Source organism: Oncorhynchus mykiss, chromosome 2 (assembly GCF_057628025.1).
Source record: "Oncorhynchus mykiss isolate SJ-2025 chromosome 2, ASM5762802v1, whole genome shotgun sequence".
NCBI lineage: Eukaryota > Metazoa > Chordata > Actinopteri > Salmoniformes > Salmonidae > Oncorhynchus > Oncorhynchus mykiss.
Window position 1 is genome coordinate 92,688,362 of NC_143023.1, and position 14,668 is coordinate 92,703,029.

The 14,668-nt window shown below is 40.9% G+C and overlaps 1 protein-coding gene across 2 annotated transcripts in view; it reads left to right on the top strand.

The window, feature by feature from the left end:
- Positions 1-14,668, top strand: part of LOC110502389 (SH3 and multiple ankyrin repeat domains protein 2) — a 154,226-nt gene that overhangs the window by 124,483 nt on the left and 15,075 nt on the right. For both annotated transcript variants that reach the window (XM_036959148.2, XM_090212646.1), the window contains 2 exons: positions 11,774-11,909; positions 12,895-12,981. In XM_036959148.2, coding sequence (XP_036815043.2) covers positions 11,774-11,909; positions 12,895-12,981 — 223 coding nt within the window. The remainder of the gene's footprint in view (positions 1-11,773; positions 11,910-12,894; positions 12,982-14,668) is intronic.

Consider the following 14,668-nt stretch of genomic DNA (forward strand, 5'->3'; position numbering starts at 1 on the left):
GGCCGTTCTCCCCCGATTGCTCAGTTTGGCCGGGCTGCCAGCTCTAGGAAGAGTCTAGGTGGTTCCAAACTTCTTCTATTTAGGAATGATGGAGGCCATTGTGTTCTTGGGGACTTTCAATGCTGCAGACATGTTTTGTTATGCTTCCCCAGATCTGTGCCTTGACACAATCCTGTCTTGGAGCTCCACAGACAATTCTTTCGAACTCATGGCTTGATTTTTGCTCTGACATGCACTGTCAACTGTGGGACATTATATAGACAGGTGTGCGGCTTTCCAAATCATGTCCAATCAATATAATTTACCACAGGTGGACTCCAAGTTGTAGAAACATCAAGGATGATCAATGGAAACAGGATGCACCTGAGCTCAATTTCAAGTCTCATAGTAAAGGGTCTGAATACTTATGTAAATAAGGTATTATTTTTTTTTTGTACATTTTTTATTATGGTGTATTGTGTGTAGATTGATGAGGAAAACATTTCATTTAATCCATTTTAGAATAAGGCTGTAACATATCAAAATATGGAAAAAGTCAAGGGGTCTGAATACTTTCCGAATGCACTGTATACACACACTCGTGTGTGTACTGTATTCTATACCATCTACTGTATCTTAGTCTATGCCGCTCTGACATTGCTCATCCATATATTTATATATTCTTAATTCCATTTCTTGACCTAGACTTGTGTGTATTAGGTAGTTGTTGGGGAATTGTTAGATTACTCGTTAGATATTGCTGCACTGTCGGAACTAGAAGCACAAACATTTCGCTACGCCCACAATAACATCTGTTAAACACGTGTATGTGACCAATAACATTTTATTTTATTTGACACACACATACAGACACATACCGTCATTATATCAAAATGATTGTCTTTTTGCCATGGGGCAGGGAAAAAATAGTGCTGTTCTAATGCTTCTCTCATGCCTTTGTTCACATTTTTCCATGAGGCTGAGAAGATTTTACAGTTTTAAAGCTAATTTCCTGATATTCTACACATTTTGCCATGAGGCTGAGATAATATTCACATTTTGTTATCATATGCCCCCCGATCTCCAAAAACCATGTTCGGTAATCCGGCCCCGGGCAAGAGCAGTGCTTTGGCACAAAAAGAACCCCATACAGTGGCTTGCAAAAGTATTCACCCCCTTGGCATTTTTCCTATTTTGTTGCCTTACAACCTGGAATTAAAATAGATTTTTGGGACGTTTGTATGATTTGATTTACACAACATGCCTACCACTTTGAAGTTGCAAAATATTTTTTATTGTGAAAAATAAGGAAAGTAAAAAAAACAAACAACTAAAGCACGTATAACTCACCCCCCAAAAATCAATATTTTGTAGAGCCACCCTTTGCAGCAATTACAGCTGCAAGTCTTTTAGGGTATGTCTCTATAAGCTTGGCACATCTAGCCACTGGGATTTTTGTCCATTCTTCAAGACAAACTGCTCCAGCTCCTTCAAGTTGGATGGGTTTCGCTGATAAACAGAAATCTTTAAGTCATACCACAGATTCTCATTTGGATTGAGGTCTGGGCTTTGACTAGGCCATTCCAAGACATTTACATGTTTCCCCTTGAACAAATTGAGTGTTGCTTTAGCAGTATGCTTAGGGTCATTGTCCTGCTGGAAGGTGAACCTCCATCCCAGTCTCAAATCTCTGGAAGACTGAAACAGGTTTCTCTCAAGAATTTACCTGTATTTCCATACATCCATCATTCCTTCAATTGTGACCAGTTTCCCAGTCCCTGCCGGAAAAACATCCCACAGCATGATGCTGCCACCACCATGCTTCACTGTGGGGATGGAATTTTCGGGGTGATGAGAGGTGTGGGTTTGTGCCAGACATAACGTTTTCCTTGATGGCCAAAAAGCTAAATTTTAGTCTCATCTGACCAGTGTACCTTCTTATATATGTTTGAAAAGTCTCCCACATGCCTTTTGGTGAACACCAAACGTGTTTGCTTATTTTTTTCTGGCCACTCTTCCATAAAGCCCAGCTCTGTGGAGTGTACAGCTTAAAGTGGTCCTATGGACAGATATTCCAATCTCCGCTGTGGAGCTTTGCAGCTCCTTCAGGGTTCTCCTTGTTGCCCCTCATAATAATGCCCTCCTTGCCTGGTCCGTGAGTTTTGGTGGGCGGCCCTGTCTTGGCAGCTTTGTTGTGGTGCCATATTCTTTCATTTTTTTAATAATGGATTTAATGGTCCTCCGTGGGATGTTCATAGCGTCTGATATTTTTTTATAACCCAACCCTGATCTGTACTTCTCCACAACTTTGTCCCTGACCTGTTTGTAGAGCTCCTTGGTCTTCATAGTGCTACTTAGTGGTTTTGCAGACTCTTGGGCCTTTCAGAAGAGGTGTGAATATATACTGAGGTCATGTAACAGATCATGTGACACTTAAATAAAGTCCACCTGTGTGCAATCTAACTAATTATGTGACTTCTGAAGGTAATTGGTTGCACCAGATCTTAGTTAGGGGCTTCATAGCAAATGGGGTGAATACATAAGCACACACCACTTTTCAATTTTTTTATTTGAAACAAGTTATTTTTTAAATTTCACTTCACCAATTTGAACTATTTTGTGCATGTCCATTACATGAAATCCAAATACAAATCCATTTAACTTACAGGTTTTAATGCAACAAAATAGGAAAACGCCAAGGGGGTGAATACTTTCTAAGGCACTGGATCTGCTATAAAATATGGTGGTGTATCTTTAAAAGCCTATTTTGCTTCCATTGGTCCTTGTTAAGGTCAAAGGCATCATGACCAAAAACCTGGTTGCCAGGAGACAAACTTGCCCGCAAGTGGATTTTCCAGCAAGACAACAACCACTTATTATGTGAAGAGCTCATTGACCTTCCGTCATAGGATGCCACCTTTCCAACAAGTCAGTTAATCAAATTTCTGCCCTGCTAGAGCTGCCCCAGTCAACTGTAAGTGCTGGTATTGTGAAATGAAAACATCTATGAGCAACAACGGCTCAGCCGGGAAGTGGTAGGCCACACAAGCTCACAGAACGGGACCGCTGAAAATCATCAAACAATTGTCTGTCCTCGGTTGCAACACTCACTATAGAGTTCCAAACTGCCTCTGGAAGCAATGTCAGCACAATTACTGTTTGTCGGGAGCTTCATGAAATGGGTTTCCATGGCCGAGCAGACACACACAAGCCTAAGTTCACCATGCACAATGCCAAGCGCCGCTTGGAGTGGTATAAAACTCGCCACCTTTGGACTCTGGGGCAGTGGAAACACGTTCTCTGAAGTGATGAATGACACTCCACCATCTGGCAGTCAGACGTCCGAATCTGGGTTTGGCGGATGCCAGGAGAATGTTAACTGCTCAAATGAACAGTACCAACTGAAAAGTTTGGTGGAGGAGGAATAATGGACTGGGGCTGTTTTTCATGGTTTGGGCTTTGTCCGTTAGTTCCAGTGAAGGGAAATCTTCACGCTACAGCATACAGACTATTCTGTGCTTCCAACTTTGTGACAACAGTTTGGGGAAGGCCCTTTCCTGTTTCAGCATGACAATGCCCCGTGCCCAAAGTGAGGTCCATACAGAAATGGTTGTCGATTTTGGTGCGGAAGAACTTGACTGGCCTGCGCAGATCCCTGACCTCAACTCCATTGAACACCTTTGGGATGAATTGGAACGTCAACTGCGAGTCAGGCCTAATCGCCCAAAATCAGTGCTAACCTCACTAATGTTGTTGTGGCTGAATGGAAGCAAGTCCATGCAGCAATATTTCAACATCTAGCAGCAAAGGCGGGACCAACTCCATATTAATACCCATGATTTTGGATTGAGATGTTTGACGAGCAGGTGTCCACATACTTTTGGTCATGTAGTGTAGCTCAGTATTTGAATTATTTATTTTAAGCAGTAATATATGCTCATATTTATCCAGGGTGTCAATATTTTCTTGGGACACAGCCAAAGACAAAAGCAACCCTTAGTGAACAGATAAGAGGAGTAAAATGGAGGGCTCAGCATCTTCTAATCCATTCTGTGTATTGTAGAGTCCATGTTGGCTGATCAGGGACAAAGTCATTAATTTCATCAGGCTTTAATGACGCATTGGGATATAGACCACAGAGCAACACTCTTCCCTTAATTAATGTGTGTGTGTGTGTGTGTGTGTGTGTAAGCCGTGCATGCAGGGTCATTCAGTATAAAGCATTACAGTAAGCCGATTTTGGGATCTGATTTTGTGAGAAATGTTATTTTGTTTAAATTAAACATCTGGTTCCCCTCCCCCATGTTTGTTTTTTTGCGTCTGTGTGTTGGTGCGGGTGTGTGTGGGGCTAGTGGCCTCTCTGTCTCAGACTCTCTGTTGTCCAAATATAACTAGATTAATTAACCAGATTAAAAGACAAGGGTGAGATTTCCTGTTTGGGGGGTTGACATCCATCTCGTCACGCCCCCTCCAGTCCTGAGACCTCGTTAGTGGCTTGCGAAAGTATTCACCCCCCTTGGCTTTTTTTCCTATTTTGTTGCCTTACAACCTGGAATTAAAATAGATTTTTTTGGGGGGGTAGGTGGTTGTATCATTTGATTTACACCACATGCCTACCACTTTGAATAAGCAAAATATTTTTTATAGTGAAACAAACAAGAAACAAGACAAAAGAACAGAACTTGAGCGTGCATAACTATTCACCCACCCAAGTTCAATATTTTGTAGAGCCACCTTTTGCAGCAATTACAGCTGCGAGTCTTTTGGGGTATGTCTCTATAAACTTAGCTTTTTACCCATTCTTCAAGGCAAAACTGCTCCAGCTCCTTCAAGTTGTATAGGTTCCGCTGGTGTACAGCAATCTTTAAGTCATACCACAGATTCTCAATTGGATTGAGGTCTGGGCTTTGACTAGGCCACTCCAAGACATTTACATGTTTCCCCTTAAACCACTTGAGTGTTGCTTTAGCAGTATGCTTAGGGTCATTGTCCTGCTTGTCCTCTCAATTCTCTGGAAGAATTTCCCTCTATTTAGCGCCATCCATCATTCCTTCAATTTTGATCAGTCCCTGCCGATGGAAAAACATCCCCACAGCATGATGGCCAGAATGATGCTGTTCTCGGGGTGATGGGAGGTGTTGGGTTTGCGCCAGACATAATGTTTTCCTTGATGACCCAAAAGCTAAATTTTTGTCTAATCTGAACAGAGTACCTTCTTCCATATGTTTTAGGAGTTTATAGTATGAAGAATACAATTGAACATAGCTGAATAAAGTAGAAAGGATATTTTATCCTAACAATTTCTGAGGGAGTACGCTATTCTGTGTTGAACGGTTGGCAAATAAACTGGTCCACCTATATGCTTAATTTATGCTTAATGCTTCATTTAGAGTTGTTTTGCAACTTTAGTTGTGATACAAAAGTTGGGCTATATGTTAAATTAATTATGCATTATAAAGCTGCATGATGCAACTCTAATGATAATTAGAAAAAAGTTGCATGAAAGGCATGAGCTCTGATTTGCTTCTTGCACAGGCTGCACACACCTCATCAGTCTCTCAATTACAATTTGACGAGCACTTGATAATGCCTCGAATTTCCCGGCAGCATCCTCCGAGTGCCCCCTAAAAAAATCCAGACCTTTTCCAGTCAGTGGCCATTGTGCCCTTGCATCTAGGTAAGACCCAGTGTAGAAGTAACATGAGTTTATCACAACCACAGGGGCAGGCGAACGACAGGTCAAGGCAAGCAGGGGTCAGTAATCCAGAAAGGGTGAAACGGGTCCAGAACGGCTGGCAGTCTCAGGGTCAGGGCAGGCAGGGGTCAGTAATCCAGAATGGTCGGGTAAGGTACAAAACGGCTGGCAGTCTGAGTCAGGGCAGGCAGAACGGTCAAAACCAGGAAGGACTAGAAAACAGGAGCAGGAAAACAGACATGACCAGGGAAACAAACCCAGGTCGGTTTTTGTTAAGGGAATTTTTATCTATAATGACTATGTATACATTTCAATCAGGATGTACTAATCAGAATACTATTATGTTACTGTATATGTACTAATCAGAATACTAAATGTTACTGTATATGTATGAGTTTTCTTTCTTGATCCCAGTACTGAAGATAATGTGTGTATGAATGTGGTCAAGAGTTTAGAACAATGACGGTCTGTTCCTTGGTTCAAATGAATGAACTATATCTCCAGACTGTCTAGAATGCTTATCTACACTGACTGACCTTGGCTCTAGGCGAGGAGGGAAGGCTTGAGAGCTATAGAGCCTTTCTACCAGTGTCAAGAAGAGACAGAACATTTAGAAAACGCTGACGTCATTTTCTGTTTATAACCTGTGGTAAAATATGTGTGTACTGAGTACTCTCTTGAATAAAGGCTGTTACTTGACTTTAAGACCAGGGCTCTGTCCATTCCTATAAAATAAGGGTCTTACAAATTCTTATGAATTTATGTTTATGCTTAATTTTAATTTTAATTGGGAATTAAAACAGAGGAATTAAATTCCTTCAACAGTTTTACGAACAACAAAAACTGGCAACAGACAGACAGAGAACACGGGTATAAATACACAGGGGATCATGGGGAAGATGGGTGACACCTAGAGGGGGGTGGAGACGATCACGAAAACAGGTGAAACAGATCAGGGTGTGACTAATAATTCTCTTCTCCCGTCTGCGTGCTCTGAAGCACCTCTCACTCACATGGCTCTCTCAGATATCTCAATTCAAATTAGCCATTGGCCATCACGTGATCGGGTTCTTCTCACAGGCATCTATCTCAGCTGCGAATAAGGCTACAAATGAAGACAGACACAGAGGACACGACTGCGCACTTCCTTCTTATCGAATTCTGAAGCGCATATTGAAGATAGGAAAACTGTCCACATTGACTTTTTGTCAGCCAACAAGATAAGTAAGCCTAACGAACAGCAAATGCACGAGCCTATGGCAATCTACTATCCCCTGTAGTACTAAAGTTGAACTATTCTATTGGTCAACTTGTCCTTCTGTGTGAGAAATAAATACTCCAAATATAGTCTGGGACAGTTGTGGGATGCGATATATCCCAAATTAATACAACCACTAGCATCAAAAAAGTTTTAAAAGCAATGAGGCTGATGAACCAGATGAGAACGTTTAGCTTAAAATGTTGATAAAATATTAGGCTATTTCTTCACATAATAAGTGCAGCAATGCACACACGACAGTAGGCTATAAGCACGAGTGTTCCAAAATGCAATCAATTAGTGTAAAAGACCCCAAATGTAATTATGCATGTAACGCTTTATTATAGAGGTGCATATTTATGGGGGAAATCAAGCTCACACGCTGCCTATGTACAGTATGCATGTTAGGTTCTACACCAGTTGTAAAGTGGATTCTTGTGAGAAGTTATTTGGCCAGTTTAGTTGTGATACATGTCCGAACCTTGTCAAAACACATAGGCCCATGGGCTAGGCTACATGAGGTGTGGAACTATGATTTGAAGAAGTCGCAAATAATAGGCATGTTCTGTTTCTTGCCTGCCTACACACAAGCTAGGCATCATTCACAAGTGAAAATATATAATTCACAAGTGATAGGCTAATATTGTCACCCATCAGACTATTCACTAAGCTAAGGGCCCTGGGACTAAACACCTCCCATTGCAACTCGATCATGGACTACCTGGCGGGGGCCGCCCCCAGGTGGTAAGGGTAGGTAACTGTGACGTGGTGAGGTTGGACCCAGGTGCAGAGACGAGACCAGACGAGGAATCGGTGGTTAAGGATAAACATAAATACTTGACTGATAAACAATAGCCACAGGATCACAGTACACTGGAAAAAACAACAAACACTAAGTCTCAAAAACTCGCTCAGGAAACAAACGCACAAGGTAAACAATTCAAGCTTCTGCAAAAGTAACCAGAAAACACACCTCTTTTAACAGGGAAATCATAATGAGTAATAGGACACACCTGAGTATCATTGTCTCTGCTGCCCTCTGGTGACAGGTGGAATCACGGCAGCTAGCAACACATCTGCCACGCTGATCCTCAACACGGGGGCCCCTCAGTGGTGCGTGCTTAGTCCCCTCCTGTACTCCCTGTTCACCAATGACTGCATGGCCAAGCATGACTTCCAACACCATCATTAAGTTTGCAGATGACACAACAGTGGTAGGCCTGATCACCGACAACAATGAGACAGCCTATAGGGAGGTCGTCATAGACAATAACAACCTCTCCCTCAACATGATCAAGAGAAAGGAGATGATCGTGGACTACAGAAAAAGGAGAGCCGAGCACACCCCCATTCTCATCGACTGGGCTGTAGTGGAGCAGGTTGAGAGGTTCTACAACCTTGGTGTCCACATCACCAACGAACTATCATGGTCCAAAACACACCAAGACAGTTGTGAAGAGGACACGACAATGCCTGTTCCCCCTCAGGAGACTGAAATAATTTGGCATGGGTCCTCAGATCCTCAGAAAGTTCTACAGCTGCACCATTGAGAGCACCCTGACAGGTTGCATCACCCCCTGGTATGGCAACTGCTCGGCCTCTGATCGCAAGGCACTACAGAGGGTAGTGCATACGGCCCAGTACATCACTGGGGCCAATCTTCCTGCCATCCAGGACTTCTATACCAGGCGGTGTCAGATAAAGGCCCTACAAATTGCCAAAGACTCCAGCCATCCTAGTCATAGACTGTTCTCTCTGCTATCACACGGCAAGAGGTACCGGAGCACCAAGTCTCGGTCCAACAGGCTTTTTAAAAGCTTCTACCCCCAAGCCATAAGACTCCTGAGCAGCTAATCAAATGGCTACCCGGACTATTTGCATTGACCTCCCCACCCCCATTTTTAGGCTGCTGCTACTCTCTGTTTATTATCTATGCATAGCCACTTTAACTCTACCTACATGTACATATTACCTCAATTACCTTGACTAACCTGTACCCCTGCACATTGGTTCTGTACCAGTACCGCCTGTTTATAGCCTCACTACTGTTGTTTTATTGTTGTAATTATTTGCAATTTTTTATTTGTTTATTGTAGTTTATTTTAGTAAATACTTTCTTAACACTTATTTTTCTAAACTGCATTGATGGTTAATAGCTTGTAAGCATTTCACTCTACACCTGTTGTATTCGGCACATGTAAAAATTCAAATTTTATTGATTTAATCTTATCTTTACATATACTAAATAATATATGTGTGAAATTAGTTTTGATTTAGAATGGACCATTATCATGCACCTGTTTCAGGACAGGAGCAGGGGAAAAAATACATGTAATCTATGCACTTAAATAGATATTGTAGGCCTGGCCTATAGAAAGCTGATGGGATCCTATTTTTAGTAGACGTCATCACTCTTGTTTTCCCACACAATTGCATAGCCTGTACTGTACTGTATTATTAGAAGAGGATGATATCATACTGTACTGTATTATTAGAAGAGGATGATATCATACTGTACTGTATTATTAGAAGAGGATGATATCATACTGTACTGTATTATTAGAAGAGGATGATGTCATACTGTACTGTATTATTACAAGAGGATGATGTCATACTGTACTGTATTATTAGAAGAAGATGATATCATACTGTACTGTATTATTAGAAGAGGATGATGTCATACTGTACTGTATTATTAGAAGAGGATGATGTCATACTGTACTGTATTATTAGAGGATGATATCATACTGTACTGTATTATTAGAAGAGGATGATGTCATACTGTACTGTATTATTAGAAGAGGATGATATCATACTGTACTGTATTATTAGAAGAGGATGATATCATACTGTACTGTATTATTAGAAGAGGGTGATGTCATACTGTACTGTGTTATTAGAAGAGGATGATGTCATACTGTACTGTATTATTAGAAGAGGATGATGTCATACTGTACTGTATTATTAGAAGAGGATGATATCATACTGTACTGTATTATTAGAAGAGGATGATATCATACTGTACTGTATTATTAGAAGAGGATGATATCATACTGTACTGTATTATTAGAAGAGGATGATGTCATACTGTACTGTGTTATTAGAAGAGGATGATGTCATACTGTACTGTATTATTAGAAGAGGATGATGTCATACTGTACTGTATTATTAGAAGAGGATGATGTCATACTGTACTGTGTTATTAGAAGAGGATGATGTCATACTGTACTGTATTATTAGAAGAGGATGATGTCATACTGTACTGTATTATTAGAAGAGGATGATATCATACTGTACTGTATTATTAGAAGAGGATGATGTCATACTGTACTGTATTATTAGAAGAGGATGATGTCATACTGTACTGTGTTATTAGAAGAGGATGATATCATACTGTACTGTGTTATTAGAAGAGGATGAGTAAAAACATGGCTAGGAGTAGCAGTATTTTATGTTTGTATTCAAGAGTGGGACAGGCAGTAAAGGAGTAGTACACTATTTTACAACGTGATGTTAGATGGTTCATCACCCAGAATGTAGTCCATGGGCCAGGAGAAATTGTAATCTATGGTTCGGTTTTCTTTAAACAGCCACTACAAACTTCAGCTAAGTAGAGCCACAGTTGTTTAAAATCTATGGAATTGATTAAAAAGGCCAAATCATCTTTACGTAACATCAAACCAAATATGGAGTTGATTTGAGGAGATTTCAGGTGATTTTGGTCACATGCCATATTTCTTCCATTCATTTTTAGCTAGCGGTGGCTAAAGTTACCTGGGCCTGATTTGAGGACCCGATTGAGTGGCTGGAAACAATGATTCATTAGACAGCAGCACAGTGAAAATACAGGCTGGTTGAACACCTCAGAGACCACCTCTGGCCAGGAAATACAGGAATGAGAACAGTCCATTTAACAGTTTATTAGATTGCAGCACAGTGTACAGATGTAGGGTCATAATTTGAGTAACAAGAAATGTGAATTATTATGTGGATTATAATTCATGGATATTTTTCTAAGAGTTGATCAGTGTTTTGTGAAGGAAAATTAGGTCTGACATTTCTAAGTGGAAATTACAAACTTCAGAAGCCTTCCGTGGAAGGGGTTCGAGATGGAACCCAAAACGGTTCTGCTTGGAACAAAAAAGGTTCCAAGGCAGGTTATAGATTTATATATTTTAAAGGTTATATCGGTTATAAATAGCGCCCTTTTTTCTAAGAGTGTACAGTACATCTGTTATACAGGATGGTTGGAATTACCACCAGAGACCTCCAAGCAGGAAATACTGTGCTGGAATCAGTCCATAAAACCTGGTTGAAATACCACCAGAGACCTCCAAGCAGGAAATACTGTGCTGGAATCAGTCCATAAAACCTGGTTGAAATACCACCAGAGACCTCCTAGCAGGAAATACTGAAAATCTACTGAAGATATATAATCACCGTCAATCTCAGTCAAACCTCAATACTTTGCCAAGTTTTGCCGGGTTGTTGCATTTCTATTTTAAGGGTTGTGGTTTTACACTGAAGTTAAGTCATGGAGTGATGAAGATATGCTGCATTTCAGATGAGCTTGATGATGGAGAGTTGTTTCCATGGGGATAAGGATTTGTTACAATTATATTTTAGGGTTGTAATGTTCTATTTCTGTCCAGTCATTGAGTCCTGAAGTGATGTTGACCTTGCCCGAGTTCATATCAGCTTGATAGTGAGTTGTTATTGAGAGATGTAACATCTGATGGAATGTGTTCTGTTACAGCTGTATTTTAGGGTTGCGATATTACATTGAGTCCTGAAGGTTCATGTTGAACTGACTCCCAGGTGTATTGTCCTCTGTTTTGCAGGTGAACCAGGAAAATGTTGTGAAGGTGGGCCACAAGCAGGTGGTCAATACGATCCGACACGGGGGCAACCGGCTCATCATCAAAGTGGTGACAGTTAGCAGGAATCTGGACCCTGATGACACGGCCAGGAAGAAAGGTAAGCCTCTTATCCTCTCTGTTTCTCACCTTGCTGCTCTGTCCTACACCACCTGGCCAGTGGGATCAATGTCTGATCGGTTGGGATGAATCCACAGTGAGGGTCCCAGCTGGTCCTCAAACCAGAGCTGGGTTCAAATACTATTTGAAATCATTTGAAATACTTAATCTGTCCTCGATTTAGCTTGCCTGGCTTAATGGACCAATAGATAGACCCAAAACATTAAACCCCATACTCCAGGCAGGCTAGAGCAAACGCTCAAAGTTTTAGTATTTGAATCCAGGTGGTTCTAAACCGTGGTGGCCCATCCTTGTACTGTACTGTACTGTAATGTATCAGGAAGCTAGAAGCTGACTGCTAGAAGAATATTGACTGGTGCTTTTTAGCCTTGAAGTTGAGACGGTGGTTTTACAGTTTGGGGCATTCAAAGTTAACCTGTACTGCAGCACAGGTCCAATTCAAAGTGGATGTAACTGCACTGTCAGGGGCATATTTGGGAAATATATTTTTAGATGTTTTTGTTAGAAGATTGCTACTGAACTTGGCACTTGCATGGCATCACCCTGCTTGATTGGTGTCACCCTGCGAGACTTGTGACGTTGTCACATGAACAATCTGGCGTTGCTGCAGCACAGGCATCTAAAAAAAGTTTGCCTGCTTTTAAAACATCCCTGTCTACCACTGGAGGCTACTGAGGGGAGGATGGCTTATGATAATGGCTGGAACGAAGCGAATGGAATGGCATCAACCACATTGATACCATTCCACTCCAGCCATTACCACGAGTCCATCCTCTTCAATTAAGGAGTCACAAAACTCCTGTTCTGTCTATTATAAATCTCACACTTGGGGCCTGTACGGGATGATGTAACATTACAGAACTCTCAGATAGAAATGTAGAACATACATTATTTTCTGTCAGAACAGAGTCCACTCTATCACATCCTTGAATATACCTGTGTTTTTGTGTGTTGTGTCATTGCAGTGGCCACACCTCCACGTAGGACTCCTCCCGCTGCCCTGTCCATGGCCATGCGCTCCAAATCCATGACCTCAGAGCTGGAGGAGCTAGGTAGGAATCGGCAAAGCGTCCTCCATATACCTGTGGACCTGTGAGAATAGAATTCCAAAAGATCAAATGCATTTTGTATGCTTGTGGTTTGTTCTCTGTGTGTTTGTTTAGTGATTTGATTATCGGGAAAACCTTTTTAAAAGTAACTGTGCACTCCTGATTTTTTTTCAATACCTGCCTCTACAGTGGACAAAGGTATGCAGTATACCGTAGCTAGTGTTTGGTCACAGCTGCACGCATCTCACTGTTTGGCTTTTTTTATTCTCTCATTTTTCAATGTTCATTTACATCATTTAAGAGATGACTATATTTATTCTTCTTTGAAGGGGCTTGAACAATGATGTACTTTGTAAAAAGGCACAAAGCTATTCTGCTCTGTAGGGTTTGATCTGAAGAGAGCTGGAGAGAACATGTGAAGGACAGTGCTGAATCACCCAAAGTGATAAAGAGATCATTAGCCAGCATGACTGATCGTTTTGAACTGTTTTCAACCATCATAACAATTGCATAATTCCACGCCATGTCATCATACATTTCATTTAATACGCTTTAAAAATATATATTATTAATTTACTTAGACATTTAATTGATTGTTTGATTGATTTACCTCAGAGCTGTATGTAAAATAGCTTTGATTTAACTCACCTTTTGAAAAGCTTTTACCTTATTGCTGACTCGTGTCGCTTACAACTGTTCTGCAGTAGATGTCTTTTGAAGGGCCGGTCATAGAAATATCATGATTGGACTGATCATTCTATGTCTATGGGATTACTGGTCATTCTATGTCTATGGGATTACTGATCATTCTATGTCTATGGGATTACTGGTCATTCTATGTCTTTGTCTATGGGATTACTGGTCATTCTATGTCTATGGGATTACTGGTCATTCTATGTCTATGGGATTACTGGTCATTCTAGGTCTATGGGATTACTGGTCATTCTATGTCTTTGTCTATGGGATTACTGGTCATTCTATGTCTATGGGATTACTGGTTATTCTATGTCTATGGGATTACTGGTCATTCTATGTCTATGGGATTACTGGCTATTCTATGTCTATGGGATTACTGGTCATTCTATGTCTATGGGATTACTGGTCATTCTATGTCTATGGGATTACTGGTCATTCTATGTCTTTGTCTATGGGATTACTGGTCATTCTATGTCTATGGGATTACTGGTCATTCTATGTCTATGGGATTACTGGTCATTCTAGATCTATGGGATTACTGGTCATTCTATGTCTTTGTCTATGGGATTACTGGTCATTCTATGTCTATGGGATTACTGGTTATTCTATGTCTATGGGATTACTGGTCATTCTATGTCTATGGGATTACTGGCTATTCTATGTCTATGGGATTACTGGTCATTCTATGTCTATGGGATTACTGGCCATTCTATGTCTTTGTCTATGGGATTACTGGCCATTCTATGTCTTTGTCTATGGGATTACTGGCCATTCTATGTCTATGTCTATGGGATTACTGGTCATTCTATGTCTATGGGATTACTGGTCATTCTATGTCTATGGGATTACTGGTCATTCTATGTCTATGGGATTACTGGTTATTTTATGTCTATGGGATTACTGGTCATTCTATGTCTATGGGATTACTGGTCATTCTATGTCTATGGGATTACTGGCCATTCTATGTCTTTGTCTATGGGATTACTGGTCATTC